This window comes from Peromyscus californicus, unplaced genomic scaffold (assembly GCF_007827085.1).
Source record: "Peromyscus californicus insignis strain IS unplaced genomic scaffold, ASM782708v3 Scaffold_11__1_contigs__length_118956290, whole genome shotgun sequence".
Lineage (NCBI taxonomy): Eukaryota > Metazoa > Chordata > Mammalia > Rodentia > Cricetidae > Peromyscus > Peromyscus californicus.
The window spans coordinates 52,012,579-52,034,010 of record NW_026294402.1 but is presented as its reverse complement, the minus strand read 5'-3'; the positions used below and the strand labels follow the sequence as shown (position 1 = coordinate 52,034,010).

Here is a 21,432-nt window from a genome sequence, read left to right as displayed (position 1 = left end):
GTGCTTGAGCCTATTAGGGAGCTCTTCAAGGTCTGTAACCCCTTTCTCCTGTTCCCAGGAGCATTGACAGCTGTGATTCTGGGTCTCCAGCTGGCTGCTATCCTCCTAGGCTGCTAAGGAGGTCTGGATGTCAGAGACTTTCTACAGAGGATATGACAAGATTACTCCACAGCAGAAGTCCATCCCCAGCCTCTCCAGTGCAGGGTTCCTGGTGACTCCCCGTCCTGTCACAGCTTGTGAGCAGCTCAGACTGAAGGAGGGCTGGGTTCTGGAGACACCTAGGATGGGAGGGTCAGAGGACTGCTTTACACTCTCCACAGACCCTACAATAAATCTGACAGACCTATATTACTATCCTCATTCTACAGAGTAAGAAACCGAAGTTCAGAGGAGTGAAGGGGGTGCAAGAGACATCTGCCATCATCATAGTTACATTACACCAATAACCTTCTAACCACTGGGTACTCAGAGGAAAACCTGAAATCCTCATGATAGCATATGAACCCCTGCTCATCGCCTTTCCATTTTACTGACTCCTTTCCCTTCAGTGTTTGTGTGTGTGTGTGTGTGTGTGTGTGTGTGTGTGTGTGTGTGTCCTGCAGTGTTGACATCTTTGCTATTTAATTGTGTAAAATATAGGCACAAGTTCCAGCACTAGAGGATTCTTGCTAGCTCTTTCTTCTGCCGGGAACACTTTTCACTCTTCCTCAAATCTCTCCTTCTTATTGGGGCTTATCCAGATGGCCTGTTTGTGACAAGGTCTCACTATGTGCCTCAGGCTGATCCTGAACTCAAGACAATCCTCCTGTCTCAGCTCCCCAAGTGCTGGAATTACAGGAGTGTGCTACTACACCTGGTTTGTTGCCTTTAGACACACTGTTAAAATTTATTTAATTACGTCCCTTCTCTAGACCAGAAACCCTGAAAAAGTACAAGAGTAATATTATCTTGTTCTCTGTTGTATACTTGGAACAGTCTGTAGTACTCAGTGAGTCCTCAGTACTTACATACGGATAAAAGGAATTGGAAGGCAGGAGTGTTCAGACCAAGGATTAGGGGGAATACTTTTGGGCAGCCAGGGCTCCTGATTGTAGAGGTTAAGAGGCAGTGGACTCTGTGAACTACATTTCCCGTGAAGCTCTGCGCGCAGAGCAGCTGAGGCTGCTGGGAAGGGCTTACGTGCCTGAAGCCGGGTCTCCGGCTGCTAGGATGGCGAGTCAGCGAGGTGAGCCGTTGCCCGGTTCTAGTAACCTTGGTGGTGGTCGCGTCCTGGGGTCTAATCCTGTCAGGACCTGGCAGGTCGCGACCATTCCCGTGGACTCCGGGCAAAGGAGGGGATCTGGAGTGGGGATTGCTACCGGGGGTCGAAGAGACTAGTGCTCCTGGGTGCGCTTGGGTCACTACGGGACCGACCGAGTGCAGAGAGATGAGTAGTAGTTAGTTCCTTTTCCCTTACCATCACCTGAACTCAGTTCTTCCCCATGGCAGACAAGATCCGTATCTGCCAATCTTACAGATGGGAACATCGAGAACTGCGGAAGAGAGGGGTGTCATTCCACAACTCCTAGACTTGTGTGTCTCTGCCCCTTCTCGTTCCTGGTTTCCACGCATTAGGGCCAGGTCTGAAGAAGCTGACCTTCTTCTGTCTCTGTCCCCAGTGTTCCCACTTTCCTGTGTGGTGCAGCAATATGCCTGGGGGAAGATGGGATCCAACAGCGAGGTGGCATGCTTGCTGGCTAGCAGTGACCCACTGGCCCAGATCTCAGAGGACAAGCCTTATGCAGAGGTAAGACTCTGGCTGCACATCAGTCCGCTTTACCCTAAGTAAGACCAAAGGACTTGAGACAAGCCGTATGGAACAGTTGGGACGAATCTCTGCAGCCTGTAGATGTTCTCTTGGTCTTTGGACCAGTCAGTGCACAAAGAGAGCTGTAGTCAGAGCACTGTAATCGCAGAAGTGGGGGAGGCTGAGGCAGGAGGATCTGCCTGGTCACTGTATCAAGCAAGATGCAGTCTCATACAAAGGAAGATAAAACGTCTGGGATTTTTTTTTTTTTTTTTTTTTTTTTTTTTTCTGAGACAGGGTTTCTCTGTGTAGTCCTGTCTTCCTGGAAAGAGCTCTGTAGACTAAGCTGGCCTTGAACTCAGAGATCACCTGCCTCTGCCTGTCTGCCTCTGCCTCCCTAGTGCTGGGACTAAAGGTGTGCACCACCATGTCCAACATCTGGGAGTTTTTTGAGCCCTAGTGCCACCCTTCTTTCCAGGACAGCTCTCAGCACTTACTGAATCTTTTCATTTGTTTTGATTCTTTTGAGACTGTCTCAGGGTGCCTAAGCTGGCCTCAAACTTGCTGTGGGGTTCAGAATGACCTCGACCTCCCACTCTCCCTGCCTCTACGTCCTAAGTGCTAGGATTACAGGCATGCAACACCACTCCTAGCCAAAAATAAATGTTTAATTTTGATTCACGTTTCTCTTTAAGATTTACTTTAATAAAAAGTATTTTTATTATTTTTGACTATGTATAAGTGTTTATGTCTGCATGTGGGTGTGTGCATGTGAGTGCAGGTGCCTGTGAAGGCTGGAAGCAATGGATTCCCTGGGGCTGGAGTTGTAAGAAGTTGTGAGCCCTACTTGATGTGGGTTCTAGAAACCGATGGGTGGGTGCTTTGGAAGAGCAGCAAGAGCGCCTAATCATTGAGTCATTTCTCCAGGTCTTTAATTTTTCATTTTTATTAACCCCAAATTCATTCCTTCTGTTGAGAAGGGAAAAGTCAAAGCATAAGGAAGTTTGGTCTTTTGAGACTGAAACTCATGAATGTTAACCCTTCACAGAGCTGTCATTGAGACTCATGCTTTCAGAGATACCCCAGTGTCATTCTCCCCATGGGACAGACAATGGTAGAGTGCTTATTTTCCATCTGTGCGCCCTGGGTTTGATCCCCAGTACCCATAAACCAGTGTACGGATACATGCCTCATACATACAGGATGTCAGCTGCTTCCTTCTTAACTTTCCTGTCCTTCCAGCTGTGGATGGGGACACACCCCCGGGGAGATGCCAGGATCCTTGACAACCGTATGTCCCAGAAGACCTTAGGCCAGTGGATTGCTGACAACCAGGACTGCTTAGGTCCAAAGGTCAAAGACACCTTTAATGGCAAGCTGCCCTTCCTCTTCAAAGTGCTCTCGGTGGAAACAGCCCTGTCTATCCAGGCACACCCTAACAAGGTAGAGGATCAGAGGGTGCAGAGGTCAGGGTAGGGAAGGGATTTTGGTGGGCCTACCCATAGATTTTACTGCTGACTTCACCCTGCCCATACGAGGCTCTAGCTCAGGGCTAAATCCAAGTCTTACCAATCCCAGTTTGGATGCTCAGGGGCAGATGCTGGTGACACACACAGACGCTAATTCTAAGTGGACAACTGATTCGCCTATGCCAAGAGAGCTTCTCCAAACTCATCCTTGGCTTCTCCTCCCCCAGCCTAGGTCTATTCATATCTGCCATTTCCCCAGCTGGCTCTCTTGGACAGTTCAGAACCAGAATTCCAGGACAGGGCAGGTACCCCAGCTGCTGCTTCAGCTACACCCTACTGCGTAATTTTCTTGAACAAGACCCAACCTAGCTTAAGCAGTCTATCTAAACTCCTCTTTTAAAAATGTTTAACATTTATTTGTTTTTATTTGATGTGTATGTAGGCCTGTGCATTACATGAGTTTAGTGTGCAGGGAGGCCGGAGGGGGGCACTGGAGTTACAGACAGTCGTGAGCCACCATGTGGGTGCTGGGAATTGAACCCAGGTCTTCTGGAAGAGCAACCAGTGCTCTTAACCACTGAGATACAGCTCCAGCACAACCCCTTTTAAAAAAAAAAAAATCTGATGGACGGTGGTGGCTCATGGCTTTAATCCTAGTACTTGGGAGGCAGAGCCAGGTGGATCTCTGTGAGTTCGAGGCCAGCCTGGTCAAAAAAAAAAAATCTTTTTTTTTTTTTTTTTGTTTTTTGTTTTTTGAGACAGGGGTTCTCTGTGTAGCCCTCACTATCCTAGAACTCACTCTGAAGACTGGGCTGGCCTTGAACTCAAAGACCCTCCTGACTCTGCCTCCTGAGTGCTGGGATTAAAGGCGTTTGCCACCACCACCCGGCTTTTTTTAATTTTTAAAGATTATTTTGTGTATATGAGTGTTTGCCTCCATGTATGTCTGTACATCACATGCATGCATGGTGCCTTTGGAAGTAAGAGGGCATCAGATCCCCTGGAACTGGAGATAAAATGGTTGTGAACCACCATATGGGTGCTAGGAAAGGAACCTGAGTCCTCTGCCAGAGCAACAAGGACTCTTAACTACTGAGCCATTTCTCTACCTCCTAATTTTGGGTCTTGCAAAGCCCAAGCTGGCCTCAAGCTCATTATGTAGCTGAGGCTGACCTAACACTCTAGACCTTCCTAACTCACCTCCCCAAATCATTCACCCAAGTCACGCAGCTTAGGCCTGCTGTTTGGAGTTCCTGAGCCACAGGCCAGGTCTCTTCAGTCTGTCCCAGCTCTCCCCTAGATTTGGCCCATTTCTCTGCCCTGGGCTGGCTGAACCCCAAGTTTCTGCATGATGCCTTGACTGGCGTCATTGTGAGAGGTAAGAAGCCACTGTCATCTGACAACTGGGGCGGGTGGGCAGCAGGGACTGCAGGGACCAGTAATCCTGCTGATGACAGCAGTACCCCAACTGTCGTCCTCCACCGCCCACCTACAGGAGCTGGCAGAGAAGCTGCACCTCCAGGCTCCACAGCACTACCCTGATGCCAACCACAAGCCAGAAATGGCCATTGCCCTCACTCCCTTCCAGGGCTTGTGTGGTTTCCGGCCAGTGGAGGAGATTGTGACCTTCCTGAAGAGTAAGGTTGGACAGGAATGCTAAGGGCATATGTACCGGCCCTGGGGACGCATAAGGAACCTGGACTAAAAGAGAAACAGAGGCAGCAGAGGCTGGGCTATTCATATCATAAGATATATGATATGAATATGATATATATATATATCATCTGTATATACTAAAGAAATCTTGGCCTTATGAGGTAGTTTTGGGGAGCAGTGGGCCAGATAGTGAGACCAGGCTCAGGTGTGGTTGCTGAGGGCTTGGGGATGAAGGGCTGGTGGGAGGTCCTCACTTCTCAGTGTTTTGTCTTACCATTTGTTTTACATCTCCTTGGCCTGGCCATCCTGCAGAGGTACCCGAGTTCCAGTCCCTGATTGGAGAGGATGCCACAGCCCAGCTGAAGCAGAGCGTGGGCGGGGATCCTGGGGCTGTGGCCTCTGCTCTGAGGAACTGCTTCTCCCATCTGATGAAGAGTGAGAAGAAGGTGGTGGTGGAGCAGCTTAACCTGTTGGTGAAACGGATCTCCCAGCAAGGTGGGTGTGGCGGGGGCCTGGGTGGATGCAGGGCCCTAGCCTGGACTCCTGACACAGGCACAGATGAGGCCATGGACACAGGGCTCCCAGCCCCTTTCCCCAAGTGGAACCTAAGAGGGGCCAAACTTAGATGGACACCAAGATCAGCTGCTGCCATTTCTCTCCCAAGTTGATGCCACCTCCTCACTGGTTTTCTCCAGGTGGCTGAAAGCAGACTGGCCTAGAGGATTCTACCAATGCTCTCCACCCAGGCATTTCCAGATTCTTCCCAGTCCTTCAGCTGCCTCCTATGGGACCGACTTGGCATTTGGGGGACTGGGGAGCAGGAAAGGACCAAGGAGCTCACTCATCTCTAGAGGACTCAAGCTTTGTGCTCTGAACCATTCATTCTTCCTTAGAGTCCTCCTAGGTGCCTAACCTGTGCTAACAGAGTTCAGGAAATGACCCTAGTGGGTGTGGGTGTGTCACTGTTGGCCCGAGAGTCAAAACAGACAGTGAGAAGCGAGGCTGAGAGACTCAGGAGCTTCCATGGCAGTGGATGGTCTTGGCTCCCCTGCTGATATGCCAGCTGCTTCTCCAGGCAGCCCCGGAACCCTCTTCTGGTTCAGGCTTTTCCCAAGTCCCCGCTGTGTTCCTTTGCACCACAACCATTTTCCTGAGCATAGCCTCTTGTCTTGTGGCTTTGAGTGCCTTCCACATTTGCACACTCTTGGAGATACAGTGATCCCGTAGCGTCATGTGCTCATGTTAAAACTGGGATTCTGTAGGCCGGAGACCTTCTTGTTTGTCCCAGTGTTTAGCAGAGTCGCCTATGAGCAAGTCTCTGTATGAAGACTACACCACCCTCCCACTTGGAACACCGCTTTCTTTATTGTGGTTCCTATGTATTCTGAATACACTCCTCCCTTCTCTGCATGCTCCAGGATACTCCGCTCACCCTCTCCCTGCACCTGTCTCCAGCCCAGGCTGAGTTCATCTTCTCTTGGTCAGCTTCCAGGGTACATTTTGGCCCACAGCACATTATGCCTTGTGCTCTCTGGGGTAGATAACCATCCCAGGTTGCCAAAGATGGACTGACCTCCTGAGACATGGCGGTTTCAATGCTAACAAAGGGGAAGTCCTTGGCTAATAGGGAATTTGGCACTCTTCATGAAGATTTCGGGTTTTCTACCTATCCATAATAGATTTTGAGCTCCAGAGCACTGAGCAATCCCTAACCAGGAGACTTTTTTTGGGCAATTGTCTGGACATGTTTTTGTCAAAATCTGAACTGGTGATGCTAGTGGTGTCTGTGTTTTAAATATTTCTCACACAATTTTATCTCCACTTCTCTTTGAGACAAGGTTTCTCATAACCAGGGGTGGCCTCAAACTCACTAGACAGCTAAATTCTGACACTCTTGACCTCTACTTCCCGGGTGCTGGGATTACAAGGCATGTGTCACCATGCCTGTGTCTTTGTGGAGCTAGGACCAAACCTAGGGTTTCATGCATGCTGGGCAAGCACTCTACCAACGGAGCTGCATCCCTAGCCTGTATCATTGGAGACAGGGTCCTACTCTGCAGTCCAGGCTATATCAGAACTCAGTTTGTAGCCCAGTCTACCCTTCATTCATGGCGATTCTTCTGCTTTGGGGCTAGGATGCTAGCTGTGCACCACAGTGCCCAGCTGCTAGAGCCAGGCCAGGCATGCAGATGGTTAAGGTGAGAGATGGCACTATTGTGAGAGAAAGACCAAGGGTGACTGACCATCAAAGATGAGGGATGTTTAAGAGAGGCCCAGCATAGCAACTGCATTCATAGAGGCAGGGACTGTTCCCTAAGACCCCCTCGTCAGGGTGAAGCTGTGAATACCACATGTGTCTTACTGGCTTGGGATGCTCTGTGACCCTCAGTATCTGCCGGAAACAGCATGGACGACATTTGTGGGACGCTCTTGCTGCAGCTACACCAGCAGTACCCGGGTGATATTGGATGTTTCGCCATTTACTTCCTGAACCTGCTCACCTTAAAGCCCGGGGAAGCCATGTTTCTGGAGGCCAACGTGCCCCATGCCTACCTGAAGGGAGGTGAGCCCCATTTCAGTAGTATGCTCCACTTGCCATCCCCTGTGGACCTTGTTTCTTTGTGTGGATGAAAGAGGGAGGATGGTTGATGGGGCCTCTGTCAGCACAGTTCAGCCTTTGACCTCACAGGGTGACTGAGCCAGTGTGGGCCGTAGCTGCCAGCTGGGTGGTAGACATAGCTTGAAGTCTGCTGTCAGCCACAGGTTCTGATGTTAAGCCCTTTTGATGAGTGGGATCAGTTTGAGTCCAGCCACACTGGACAGAGCTGCTGTTCTCGGTCCTCTCGCTTGTCTTTGCACACCAGCTCTACCTGCCTGGAGATGTTTTTTGTGGTTTTGTTTTTTGGGTTTTTTTTTTTTTTTTTTTTTCGAGAAAGAGTTTCTCTGTGTAGTTTTGGTACCTGTCCTGGATCTCACTCTGTAGACCAGGCTGGCCTTGAACTCACAGAGATCCACCTACCTCTGCCTCCCAAGTGCTGGGATTAAAGGCCTGTGCCACCACCACCCGGCCTGTCTGGAGATTTTTACACTCCATATGGGTGATGCAACAGAAGGCTGTCACTTGTCTGTGAATGCATGTGCACATGTACCATAGGATACATGTGGAGTTCAGAGGACAACCTGGGGGCTAGGGGGTGATCCTCATTCTATTTTGTTTGAGGGTCTCTTTTTTTTTTTTCCCACATACTCCAATCTAGCTGGCTTATGAACTTCCAGGGATTCTTCTGTCTCCCCATGGGAATGCTGGGATTGCAATTATGTGTACCGCACAGCGGTGTTAGTATGTGCTTTTGGCATTTGAACTCAGGCCCTCATGCTTGCGTGGCAAGTGGTTTTACCCACCTTGACGGCCTCTTTGTTGCTGTTCTTGTCTTGAGACAGGATCTCACTCTGTAGCCCAGCCTGGCCTCAAACTCATGGCAGCCCTCCTACCTCAGCCTTGTGAGTGCTGTGATTATAGGCATGAGCCACCAGGTCCGACTGGTGTCCATCTGACTGTTGACAGCTTATCCACTCACAGGATTTTATTGTGGAAGTGTGAGATGAGTCATGTTAGCATAGCGGTTAATATCATTTTGATGCCTAGTACCCTCATCATATTCTCCCACAATCCTGTTCACACATTTTTACCTAATTTATAGGGCATGCATATGGCCTACGTTAGGAGGCCCAGGCCTCGAGAGCCAAACTCCATGGCTTACTTTACCATCTTAGCCCATGACATTTATCTGTTCTCAGACTGTGTGGAATGCATGGCATGTTCAGACAATACTGTGCGTGCTGGCCTGACACCCAAATTCATTGATGTGACAACTCTGTGTGAAATGCTCAACTACACACCTAGCCCCAGCAAGGACAGGCTGTTTACCCCAACACGGAGTCAAGATGACCCCTATCTCTCTATCTATGACCCCCCTGTACCAGACTTCACTGTTATGAAGATGGAGGTAAGTACATGGGCCAGGTGGGTATCCTTTGTGTAGCATGTCAAACCTACAGGGGTGTACCTCGGGCTGGATTTCCTATCAAGCCCACCTAGTATGGATAGCCACAGAGCCCATCTGCTTCTCTGCCAGGGACCAGATGTGGGTCTCCATAGTGCCAAGAGCCCGAACAGTGGGGAAGGAGGCAACAGGGCCCTTGAGATTTTCTAGAACCCAGGAGCAGAGTGTAAACTATACTGTTCTATCACTTCTTTCTCCCAGGTCCCTGGCTCTGTCACCGAATACAAGGTTTTGGCACTAGACTCTGCCAGCATCCTTCTGATGGTCCAGGGGACAGTGACAGCTACCACACCCACAGTTCAAGCAGAAATCCCTTTGCAGCGTGGTGGAGTACTCTTCATTGGGGCTAATGAGAGTGTCTCGCTGAAGCTTACTGCGCCCAAGGATCTGCTGATATTCCGGGCCTGTTGTCTGCTGTAGAGATCAGTCTTCCTGCCCTCCCTGCCTGTCACCTATATCCTGGCCAGCTCCACCTTTCAGGTCCAGCCCGATCCCTGTCCCTGTTGTGCACTCTTTGGTGCATGCTGGGATAGTAGAGTAGTGAGCTTGGCATTATTGACTCCAGAGCATGCCCCGGTTGGACCATCTTCAGGATGAGGGGTATGTGTGTGTGTGAAGACTCAGGCCCTGCCACTCCACTGTACTCTCTCAACACTCCGTGCTACCACTGAGCCAGATGTGTCCATTCAGGAGGCAACAACTCTGCCCCAGCTAAGGCATTAGGCTGGCAAAACATGCATGACCCAGCATCAGGTCAGCATCTGAGTGACAGGCCAAGTGGTGTCTAAGAGCAGGGTTCTTGCCCTGGGACTGCCCACTCTCTCAGCAGCAGGGAAGGGAAGGGAAGGGCAGGGCAGGCCAGTGGGCTAGTGAAGCTTACTCCCTCTAGCTCTGTCAAAGTAATTAAAGATGATTTGTGTTGAGGGTACAGATTAAAGAGCAGTCAGACTTTGGTATTCCTGCCCCTGATGTGGGCAGAAAGAGCTCTCTGATGTCCAATTTTGGTTTTGATTCTGCCTCATACAGCTTCCCGGGGGTGGGCAGGCTGGATTCCAGAAGGCTTTTATAGGAAGGGGTGGGAGAGGAAGCAGCCTCAGCCTCAGATGCACAGCTTGCAGGCAGGCTCTGGCTGCTCTTGTAGTGTTTTGTTTTGTTTTTTTTTTGGAGACTATCTTGCCATGTTCCAACAAAGGTTGGCTTTGAAGTTGTGCTTCTGTCTCTGCTTTATTGTGACTTCTGGTGTTTGCACAGGTTTATGTGTGTGCACATGATGCACATGTTCCTCAATGTTATTCCTCAAGAGCCATCCACCTTTTTTTCCCCTTGAGACAAGAGTCTTTCATTGGGACTCACCAATTCAGCTAGGCTGACTGGCTAGAAAGCCTCGCTGAGCCTCCTGGCCCAGCCTCCCCAGAACTAGGATTATAGGTATGTGCCAGTACCTTTAGCTTCTTATTTGGGGTAGAGGGGTCAGGGATCCGAACTCAGGTTCTCATGCTTACACAGTAATCTTTACCAACTGAGCCATCCCCCAGTCCCTCTTAGGTATTTTTGAGGTTCTCATATAGCTCAGGCTGGTGTTCTGTATTGGGGGCAAGAGAGATGACTCAGCAGTTAAAAGTACTTACAGAGAACCCAGGTTTGGTTCCCAGCTCCCATGTGGTGGCTCACAACTGTCTAACTCCAGTTACAAGAGACTGGATGCTTCTGACCTCCACAGGCTCCTGCATCTGCAGATACATGGCACACAAACATACACTTAAGTGCACACACACAAGATAAAAATTAAAAACCAAACCAAGAAATCCCTATGTATTGGGGGTTGACCTGAACTCCTAACCCCCCTGCCTTCACCTCCTAGGTGCTAGGATTATAGGGATTCACCACCATCCCTAGCATTTATTACAGAATTTCTTTGGCTGAAAAAAAAAGAGCTGAGGCCATAGTAAAGGAGTAAAATGGAGCTTGCCACCAAGCCCTAAGCCCTAACTTCAACCCCTGGGATCCACATGGTGGAAGGAGAACCCACTCCTGAAAGTTGTTCCCTGATCTCCATACATTTGCCACATTACACCCACATGTGTGTATACACACACAAAATAGTAAGTCTGAAGAGGGCCTGCTAAAGGCTTACCCACTCTAAAGCCAAAGGTCCATTCCACTCACAGCCTCCAAAATAATATCCTTGGGGAACAGCAGAAAAGGTTTTCAGGAGGCATGCCACAGTTGGACTAAGCTATTTCTTCAGGACACCCAGGCCTTTCTTAAAGCTCCCAAAGCAAGTTGGGTGTGGTGGCACTCGTTGTTAATCCTAGCACTTGGGAGGCAGAGGCAAGCGGATTTCTGTGAGTTTGTGGCCAGCCTCGTCTACAGAGTGAGTTCCAAGACAGCCAAGGCTACACAGAAAAACCCTATCTCAAAAAGCTCCCCCACTAAAAAGAAAAAAACAAAAAACAGTACACTGCAATGCAATACAGACCAACTACCATGATTGCATTTATTATAAGAGACCGTGGAAGTACAAGCCAAGAGGTCTGTAGAACAGTGGTCTGTAAACATCCAGTGGAACCACTCCTGAGGAAGCTGATGTCCTCCTTCCCAGGGACTGCCTCCTGCAGAACACCCAGCACTCTGAATTGAGGGCGTTAGAATCTGCGCACCATTGTGCCTTTATTGGTATTATTTTTGTCTAGCCCCTAACAACTGACCATTTCTACTGGTACCTCCGAACTGGACATTATCACCTGCTCTACATCCCTGAGCTTTCACTAAAGCAATGCTTTCCCACAGAAGGCCACCCAGCTCTAGAACTTCCCTTCCAGGGACTGTTCCAGCCAAGTACCTCAGTGTTGATTACAGCAACAACCACCCCAGAGGGTGTGGTTTGGAGGTTACTACAACCCCGCCCCCAGCTGCTGAATACACAAACTACTCTGTTTTAACCAAATCCCAACAGGAATAGGGCTCCACATTGAAGTTCCACAACCACTCTGGCCCTCATGAGCCACACCAGCAAGTCTTCCTCAAGACTACTACATACATTCGCTTTCCACATGTGCTTCACCTCTGCAGATCTCCAGAAGGCCTAGATATGGTCTGAGCTCCTTCCCTGCAGGCTTTACACAGGTGCTGAGAATGGGAGATACCTGCACAGCTGCAGAGTCCCACTGCAGAGTACAATTAGCATCTATAACCCAGTCCCAAGAACCAAGCACGACCATAGAGGGCACATCATTCCTAAGCCTCTAGTAGTCACTGAATGTGACAGTCAGTGGTGCCCAACCCCGAATTCTATTGTGTCCGTTATGCTGGAAACCCTGTCCACTCCAAGTCTCACCACACACCTGGGTAAGACAAAGAAAAGGTGGGGGAGAGGGTTCTGGAAAACGAAATTCCAGAAAGAGGCTTAGTATTGCAAGAGAAATTATCCCTTTGTTTGCTGTGTTCAGGCTTGGGGTTGAGAAAGGCTTTGCTCACCACAGGTTTGCTTTGTTCCAGTGTGGGAACAAAGTCCCCCAGTGTGGGACTCGAACCCAGAGCATTGCACATGCTAGGCAATTGGTCTACCAGACCTATGCATCCAGCCTGTGAGCCCTGTGCTGGGGCAGAGGAATGTGCCATAGGAATAAATCTTGTTAGAAGAGGGAAATCCCCTTGCACTGAAAACTGATTTATCTCAAGTGGGGGTCCAGGAGCTGGCTTAGGTCTCTTCCCCGTCCTGGCTGAACATTCCCATGTAGGCCAAAGCCACACAGCTAGCTACACACCAGGACATCAACGTTTTAAAAGCTAAACACAGGAAGGCACTGACTGCCCAGCAGCTCCCTCTGCTGGTAACCACAAAAACTGCAGGTTTCTGGTGCCAGCCCCAGGAGCCAATCCAACTATTAGCTCAAAAACAAACAAAACAAAACAAAAAACAAAAACAAAAACAAAAAAAAAAACAGGTGGAAAACTAGCAAAGGCCAAGGAACTGCAGCTAAATGGACATATACATGACAGAACAGTTCCCTTTAACTAGGGAAGGGCTGACCAGTCACTAGACCCATCCAGACAGCTGCACTAGTAGAATGAATGCCCCAGTCCAGAGGTTGGGAAAGCCACAACCCTACATCATCATCAGGTTCTATTCCTTGCCATGACTAGACAGATGTAACCCGAAGTAGCAACCCACTTTGTGCTTTCCTGAAGGTCAAACCTGTTAACTGACCTTAGAGCTGGAGCAAGAAAAACACAGAATTTTTTGAATTGGTCTCAGTTACAGTCTTTCAGATTCTTACTGCAAGCCATAAAGTGCTGTTTTCTGCCTCCCATCACACCACCCAGCACAGCCTGGGCAGAGGAGCTCTTTCTTTCCCTTTCCTCAGAACACCCCGACAAACAACAGTCAGAATGTCTACAAATGGTTTTCTTGGCAATCCTTGTCAGTAGCATAAGAACCGCAGAAAGTCTCTTCTCCTACCCTTATTAGATTGGCTTCTTGAAACTGCCCCAAAAGAGAAGTGCAGACTTTGACCTGTCTATAGCCTGTGACCCAGACAGGGGCTTCTGATAGGAGAAGCACCAGGTGACGGCTGCCTGGAGGTCAGTGGCCTGCCCAGAAGGTCAGTGTTTCCAGGGATTCTAGGCTGGCAAGAGTGCCCAGTGCACAGAGCTGTGAAGAGCCATCAGGGCTCACGATGAGCAGGGCCCATCCTGGAGGGTTATGGCTACTGGAGGGTACAGGAAGAATCCCCAAGACAGCACCAGCAGCAAGAGCAGGCGGAAGAGGCAATCGGCTTAGGGGGGATGAGGTCCAGGGCCTCATCGTCTGGAATCTCATCCAGGTGATAGCCATCTTGCAGCAGCTGCCGACTCACATCCTGGTTCACCTGCTAAAGGAAGAGAACTATAAACCAGGATGCAAAGCGTGCAGAGCTGCTGCCCAAAGGCAGGTCCCTGTCACCACACCTGAGCTTCCTGTCCTTGCTCTTCCTGGCCCCAGGTCAACCCCACATTCTGGATTACAGAAGGAAGCATCACCATTTCCCAGCTGTGCCTTTCCAGCAGTGAGGAACTCCACAGAGGCTTATTAAAAACTATCCAGGCTTCATGCCTTTAATCCCAGCAAGGGAGGCAGAGGCAGGTGGATCTCTGTGAATTCAAAGCCAGCCTGGTCTACAGAACAAGTTCCAGGACAGCCAGGGCTACATAGAAAAACCCTGTCTCCAAAAACAAAACAATACACCCCAAAAATCACTGTACTGACTTTTCCCATTGGAAACCCAGATATCCCTGTCAAGATTAAAGAATACAGCACTGTCATGTGTGGTGGCTCACACCATTAATTCCACCACTTGGAAGACAGCGGCAGGTAGATCTCTGTGAGTTCAAGGCCAGCCTGATCTACACAGTAAATTCCAGGACAGCCATGGCAATATAGAGGAAATGGTCTCAAAAAATAAGTAACTAAAAATAAAAAAGAGAAAGGAAAAATAAATATAGGGCTAACAACAGAAAAACGGGCTTGACTATTAAAGGTACATTCGGTACAGCGGAGAGGGGTAGGGAGCAGCTTTGTCTGCACTACCAGTTCTTGTTACCTTCTCTGCTGGCAGGGCTCGGCTCCTGCAAAGTCCAACAGCCTGATTTCACCAGGGTACTGACAGACGGAAAGTCAATAGGGCTAGGAAAATTTAAAACTTGAGAGATTCTTGGCAGTTTTCTTAGGTCTGCCTCCCCACCCCCTTTCTTTTTTGAGATAAGTTTATCTGTGTAGCTCTGGCTCTCCTGAATGGATCTCACTCTACAGACCAGGCTGGCCTCGAACTCACAGAGATCCACCTGCCTCTGCCTCCCCAGTGCTGGGATTAAAGGCGTGCGCCACCACTGCCCGGCAAAGTTTTCTTAGTTTTGACGATTTTAGTGTCTTAAGACATATAAGGAGGGTGCCCCATGCAAGCTGTTTTCTCCTTGGCAAAAACTGAGAGACTAGCCGAAGATTCCTTGGAGAATAAGGAAGGAAGATCTAGTGCAGCCATGCTCCCACTTCGGCTTCCTTGCACTTGAGCTTGCACGTGCTGTCATGCCCTGGCTGAGACTTTTCTGTCCTGCTGTTTCTCCCTGGGACAATCATTCTGGAAAGATGTCCGAAAGACCAGCCCAGGAGTGCTGTGCTCAGACAGAACTGCCCAGAGACCGAACTGCAGAAAGCAGGCTCAGCGGAGGAGGGGGAAGGGAGGGTTGGATGCTGACTCAGAAAGGGCAACTGGAGTTGCTGTGACACTGGAAGGCAGGCCTATGACCAGTGGGTCCAGGTTGCAAGAAACAGGAAGACCTGCAAACTACCCTAAGAAGGAGCTGTATGTTTGCTGGGGGAGGGCAGCAAGCAACGCTGCTTGGATGTAGTGAGTGCCCAGTCCCAGGAAGCATCCCAGCACGTAAAGGCTAGTAGACACTTAGCTGGAATTTATCAAGAAGATTCCTGGATTATAGACTTTTGAGATCATTTCTGGCCCTGAGGATATATAGTCTCCTGACTTTTCAACAGCCTTCCTAAGACACCTGCTATCTCTGCTAAGGGAAGAGGGCCTAGTGGGAGACTAGGGAACAGACCAGAACCTGGCGCAGTGCTGTGCTCACAGCAGGCACCAGACAGGCATCTGGCAGTGGTGGCGATGCCGCCTGCAGCCTGGCATTGTACACACAGGCGCTCTGGACTTGCCTCTGCAGAGGAATACCCGGAGGAGTATCTGGATTCCAGCTCCCCATCACTAGGAGAAGAGGAAGACAATCAGTTCAGGGGCCATCTATGGAGCACAGCTGCAAATGGCAAGGAGGAGAACATGCAAGAGGGTCTGAAGGCCTTGTGAAGCAAAGACCGCACACCACAGAGCTCAAGCCCAGAGTCTCCAGTGAGTACCGGGGGCTCCCGCAGTTGACTTCAGCAGAAACAGACATTCTCACTAAAAGTGCAGGCACAATAGGACAGGATGACCCTTCCAGCCACGCCATCCCTGGAAGGGACAGCACTCAGAAGAGAACAGCCCTGGAATGTGCATGGAGGGCCTTGGAGAAGATAGGCAACAGGCAGGGGCACCAAGAGATCCGCAGTACTAGCCAAGCCACTCCCCAACTGTTTCCAAGGCAAGACTCACCTGTCAGAGTCAAGGGACACCAGGTTTTCATCTGGACTCTGGCTAAGAGCAGTATAGCCCTTGTTAAACTTCACTGACCTGAGGAGAGATGGGGAGGGGAAGAAAGCACAGGCATTTCACAGGAAGAGCAGAGCGTGCTGGTCCCTATGCAGGAAGAACTAACTGGACCGTTCCAGACTTCCCTTCTACCCTGTCAGAGCCATCACAACCTAATGCTCTATACAGGTGTCTCTGGCTCCTCAAATTATGTTCTAGCGCACTCTACTCCATGTGATAGCTCCTAGGAAAAATACATCTCCCTCTTTTGAACCGGGTAAAGCAGCTTCTCTCCACCTTATTTAACCAGAGGATCTCAGGCAAATCCCTTCACATTTGAGTTTCAACATTCAGCTGTAAACAGCCATACTATGTGAGGTCTTATTCAACTCTGAGAGTTTCCCATTCTGTTTAAAAAAAAAAAGAAGAAAGAAAGAAAGAAAAGAAAAAGAAAAGCTCAAAACACTGCCCAGGTCATTCTCATGGGGCTCTCCATCTTGATTCCTGGGACTCCAGCCACCATCTCTCCCCTTAATGCATTATCTTGTCTATGCACTGATGGAACTCTCCTATTCCACAGCCTATTTCTTGATACTGGCACAGCCTCAAAGGAAGAGTAGAGGTAGTTCCAGTTCCCATTTTAAGGCGAACCTGTCAACAGACTAGCTAGCTAGCTCAACCTTAAACTCCAGCGCCCTGTTTCCCAGGCAGGGGGCTAAAGGCCTTCCTTGGAAGCTGCTGACACAGGAGGTGAAGCCCATTGAGACCTTTTCCCTGAAGAATCGGGGCGGTTCGGCAAGGCCCCCAGCATGCCCTTTCTCCGTAGAACGGCCTTGGCCAGGTCCCGGTGCTTCTCTGGAAGTCAAAAGGTCCTGAGTCAGCCAGGTCTTCCTCGTCCCGCTGCTTCCCAGGCTCTCAGCGGCGGGAGATGGCCGCACCTAAAACCCCTTCCCCTCTGGGGACACGATCATGGGACTCCGGGGCCCAAACCCTGGCCACAGCAGCCCGCTCCAGCAGAGACCCTCATGCATCCCGCCGCACTCACGAAGCTTAGCCTGAATGGAAGGTGCGCGCGTCACCATGTATGGTCCCCGCTTCTCCACAGCAGCGAGCGCGCGTTCCCCGAGACGGAGGGCAGCGCCGCCGCCCCGTCCGGAAGGCAGTCCCGCAGCTTCTGCTGTGCCATCGGGGGCCGCGCCAGACTGGGTCCCCTGGGTGGACATCTGCACCGCGTGCCCCCGGAGCTCCGCGGTCGCCATGCCCCGCCCCGCCCAGCCCCGCCAGTGGCCAGCCCAGCGTGGGGAAGAACGAACGGCGGGGCTTGCACTCCTTTAGTAAGACGGTGGCGCAGGGCTTCGGCTTCCCTCCGCGGCCTGCAGTGGGGCGAGCATCAAGGTTCCGCCCGAACTGTCAGGAGCCTGGCAGCCCAGGTCCAGGTATTCTGAAACCTGAAGTCTATTTAAGCCTGATGATGTGGAGGATATCAGTTCAGTCTATAGTTTAAGTAAAATGACATTTATGCAGGGTGGCGGGAGTGTGCCTACCCAAGGACTCTCTGTGTGCCTTGAGTGTCTCTTTCGCCTCAGCCGGAGCTGCTTTAGGGGTGTTAATACAGGAAGAGTCAGGCTGAAATGAAGGGGCGATGTCACCCTTCTCTAGAAAAGGGAACAGGTCCGGGAGGATCAGGATCTGTTGCAGGATATCTGATCACATTGTGAACCCGGAGTTTGCATTAATTAAATGAAACCTTGGGTCAAGAGGTGGAGCTAGCAACTAGCTGGCAGGAAGTAGTCATAGAGAGTTAGAGGGAGTCAGGAAAAGGAATAGAGAAACACACAGGAAGTAGGAGGGAGGGACTTTGAGTCTGATGGTCTTTTTTAGTTCGACACGGTGGAAGGAAGTTCTTTTTGTTGGTCGCCAGCTAAGGAGGAAGGTCTGCTAGAAGGTTTTCACCCCAGCATCTGACTTCCGAGTCTTTACTGGTAAAATAGAACGATAGAAACTTAGTTAAACACTACACTGGGCTGCAGTGGCAGAGGTGGGTCTGGCGGGACGCAGAAGTCCCGCTAGGCCTCAGCCTGAGCCTCCGGCCAATGACTGTGGAAGCACAGTCGGTAGCTGAAACAGCAGTAGAATCAGGTGCAGCCGCTGTACTGACAATAAAACAACATTTGGTACCCCAACGCGTGGCACAACCACACGACAGAGAAATCACACCAGCGGTGGACAAACTGAGAAGTCACCAGATCTGGTAAGACACCTGAGAAGTCCTTAAGGAGAGAGTTAAATAATATTAAAAAGAACAATCTTTCCCACGTTAAGGATGGGAAATATAACAATGCAGGGAGTTAAGACCCTGTATAATGCTACTAAGGATGACTTGAAAATGGAAGCAGTAAGTGAGGTGTTAAACGACTTAGCTGGAATTGACATAATGCCGACTGTAAATACCATGAGTCTGGTAATTCGTATTTTATCCTTAATAGCTACAGTGTATTTTTGTGCCAAATATAAAAGGTGGTTTGATAATCGTGCCAAATATGAAGAATTGATTGATAAGATACAAACCTTAGAAAGACTTACTAGTGAAAATAACAAAAATTTGACTGATAAGATACAAGCCTTAGAAGGACTTATTAATGAAAATAATCAAGCTACTCAGGTACAGACAGAGGAACGGCGGCCCAAGGTTATTAGAAAACCAACCTTATGTTATGGAGAAGTTCAATGTAATCCTATGGAAGTATTAGATTTGAGGAGATTTAAGGAAGATGTTGTTTCATATGGTATGCATTCACCCTTTGTGAAGTGGATATTAAACTCATGGGCAACTCAGAACAGAATTATCCCCCAAGAGTGGAAAGATTTGATATCAGCAACATTGGAAGCTGGTCCTCAGTTACAATGGCAGATGTGGTGGAAAGAGGAAGCTAGGGCCATAGAAGAACAAAATAGGGCTAGAGGTATTAATATTTCCCAAGATCAATTGCTAGGTGAAGGCCAGTATGCTGACTTGCAAAGGCAACTTGAATTTGATGACCACATCTTGGTGCTATGTCAGTTAGCAGCCTTAAATGCTTGGGACAAAGTTAAAGAATCAGGAAAGAGTTCTGAGTCGTTATCTACAATTATACAAGGCCCAAAAGAAGCCTTCACTGATTTTTTACAAAGATTGACCCCAGCTATAAATAGAATAGCATCAGATCCAGAAATCAGACAACTATTAATCGAATCTTTGGCTTTTGAAAATGCTAATTCTGAATGCAAAAGGGTGATCAGGCCTCTAAAGGCAAGATCAGCACCAATAGAAGAATGGATTAGAAATACGGCTGATATTGGATCTCATACTTACGATGAAACTTCAATAGGAGAAGTTATCGCTAAAGGTTTTAGGAAAAGACAAACCGTCAAATGTCTTGGCTGTGGCAAGCAAGGTCATTTCAAGAGGGATTGTAGGCAAAGTGTTACTAGAAACAATGTTTTTTTCTAGAGATAATTCACAAAGAAGGTCGCTGCCCTCTGGAGTATTCAGAAGGTATGGCAAAGGCTAACATTAAATTAGTGAATGCAGATGAACAAGGGAAAATCAAAAGGTTTTTGCATATTACAACATAAAGCATATTCCAGTTATACCACACAATCCTACAGAATAAACAGTTATAGAAAGATCCAATCATACTTTAAAACATATGCTAACTAAACAGAAAGGAGTAAGAGAGCCCCAGAGATTACATAGTGCTTTATTAACTTTAAATTTTTTAAATGCTAGTGAGCAAAAAACAACAGCTGCTGAGAGATAATGGGTTGTGGAAAAAACTGCTGAATTAAATCAGCATATATTTTAAGGATGTCCTAACCTCAGAATGGAAGTCAGGAAATGTGTTGCTTGGGGGAGAGGTTATGCCTTTGTTTCCACAGGAAATGAAAAGCTATGGATTCCTTCAAAATTAATAAAGATCATATTTGACCGGGAGAGACCTTCTGAAAATCTTGGCTGCAGACATGAAGGAAGAAACCAAGAAAAATTATAAAACAGGTGACGTATATGCTGATCCCTTGACATGGGGACAGCTCTGAGATTGGATGAGACATAATAAACCTCGCCAGGCAGTGGTGGCGCACGCCTTTAATCCCAGCACTCGGGAGGCAGAGCCAGGTGGATCTCTGTCAGTTCGAGGCCAGCCTGGGCTACCAAGTGAGTTCCAGGAAAGGCGCAAAGCTACACAGAGAAACCCTGTCTTGAAAAACCAAATAAATAAAATAAACTTTGTTGGCTACACAGTCCTCATGACTTATTATTACATGCCATCCTTTCATATGGCATGGATAGAGATTTATATTACAGTTTGATTATACAGTCCAAATGGACTTATAAAATTGATAGATGCCTTTTACCTGCTCAAACATAGAGAAGGGAATCATATTTTGCTGATTTGTGCATACCATGCATTCTGTACTTGTGTTGATGCAATTATGAATGTTACCTTTAAAAGTTTGTGTTTTCAGAACAAAAGGACCAAACACCAATGAAGAGAAGACAAGTAGTAGCCCAAGTGATCCAGCCTCTGAGAGTGCCTCCATTGTTATATCCTCAAAAATCTTCATCCAGGACAACTTCAAAGCGGCTAGCTGAGGTGGTCCAGCCTCACAGACTACTCCAGCCAGGACTTCAGTTAGCCCTGCACCTTCCCATCACACAGAGACTGGGCAATAAATGATACAGCTAGCTCTCCAAGGGCTTGACCATTATCTCAATTCTCTCAGGGTCCCCTAAAGATGCCGTCGCCCCCAGACAGCAGGAAGCAATTTTAAGAACACAACGACCACATTCCCGAGAGGTGGGGTGGGTGGTTTTGTTTTGTCAGTGGGTTATGGATATTTGTCATCATTTGGGGGGGTTTGTTGCAAGTTGTTATTGGTCATGGTCAGGGAGGAAACTAAGCAAAGGAGGTTAGATTTAGGGATTTCTTTCTTTTTCTTTCCTCTTTCTCTCCTATCTAGTGTTGAAAAGGGGTTGGGGAGTAAGGGATGAAAAGAAAAAAGGGGGGGTAAGGGATGAAAAGAAAAAAGGGGGATATAGCAACTATAGGATAAAATGGTAGATTATTGAATCTACTTTTAAACTAAAAAGCTACTAGTCTCAAATATTTCACATTGGTATGAATTGTATATTGATACAAATTTAATGTTATTTTTGTTACACCATACTGTATTTGTTTCTGCTCTTGTTAAAGGTATTGTACCTATGCAACTCATTTAAAAATGTAAAGTTCTAGTCTTTGAAA

General features: G+C 48.5%; 2 protein-coding genes across 8 annotated transcripts; one reads left to right on the top strand and one right to left on the bottom strand.

The window, feature by feature from the left end:
* Positions 1–1,155: 1,155 nt before the first annotated feature.
* On the top strand, positions 1,156–9,931 carry Mpi (mannose phosphate isomerase). The gene is made up of 8 exons (XM_052761666.1): positions 1,156–1,225; positions 1,659–1,786; positions 3,029–3,229; positions 4,751–4,892; positions 5,224–5,406; positions 7,301–7,474; positions 8,710–8,918; positions 9,177–9,931. The coding sequence occupies exons 1-8, from the start codon at positions 1,210–1,212 to the stop codon at positions 9,393–9,395; spliced, it is 1,272 nt and encodes a 423-aa protein (XP_052617626.1). The 5' UTR covers positions 1,156–1,209; the 3' UTR covers positions 9,396–9,931.
* A 1,516-nt stretch (positions 9,932–11,447) lies between these two features.
* Positions 11,448–17,522, bottom strand: Fam219b (family with sequence similarity 219 member B). Of its 7 annotated transcripts, none has more exons than XM_052761804.1 (5): positions 17,193–17,522; positions 16,915–17,002; positions 16,112–16,189; positions 15,679–15,727; positions 11,448–13,849 (listed from the first exon to the last, which is right to left on the bottom strand). In XM_052761804.1, exons 1-5 carry the CDS (start codon positions 17,404–17,406, stop codon positions 13,685–13,687), a joined length of 594 nt encoding a protein of 197 aa, XP_052617764.1. In that variant the 5' UTR covers positions 17,407–17,522; the 3' UTR covers positions 11,448–13,684. The 7 variants fall into 7 exon arrangements, with proteins under 7 accessions (XP_052617764.1, XP_052617785.1, XP_052617774.1 ...); XM_052761825.1 differs by having other exon boundaries at positions 11,448–13,846; XM_052761814.1 differs by having other exon boundaries at positions 13,670–13,849; positions 15,570–15,727.
* Between the last annotated feature and the right edge of the window lie 3,910 nt (positions 17,523–21,432).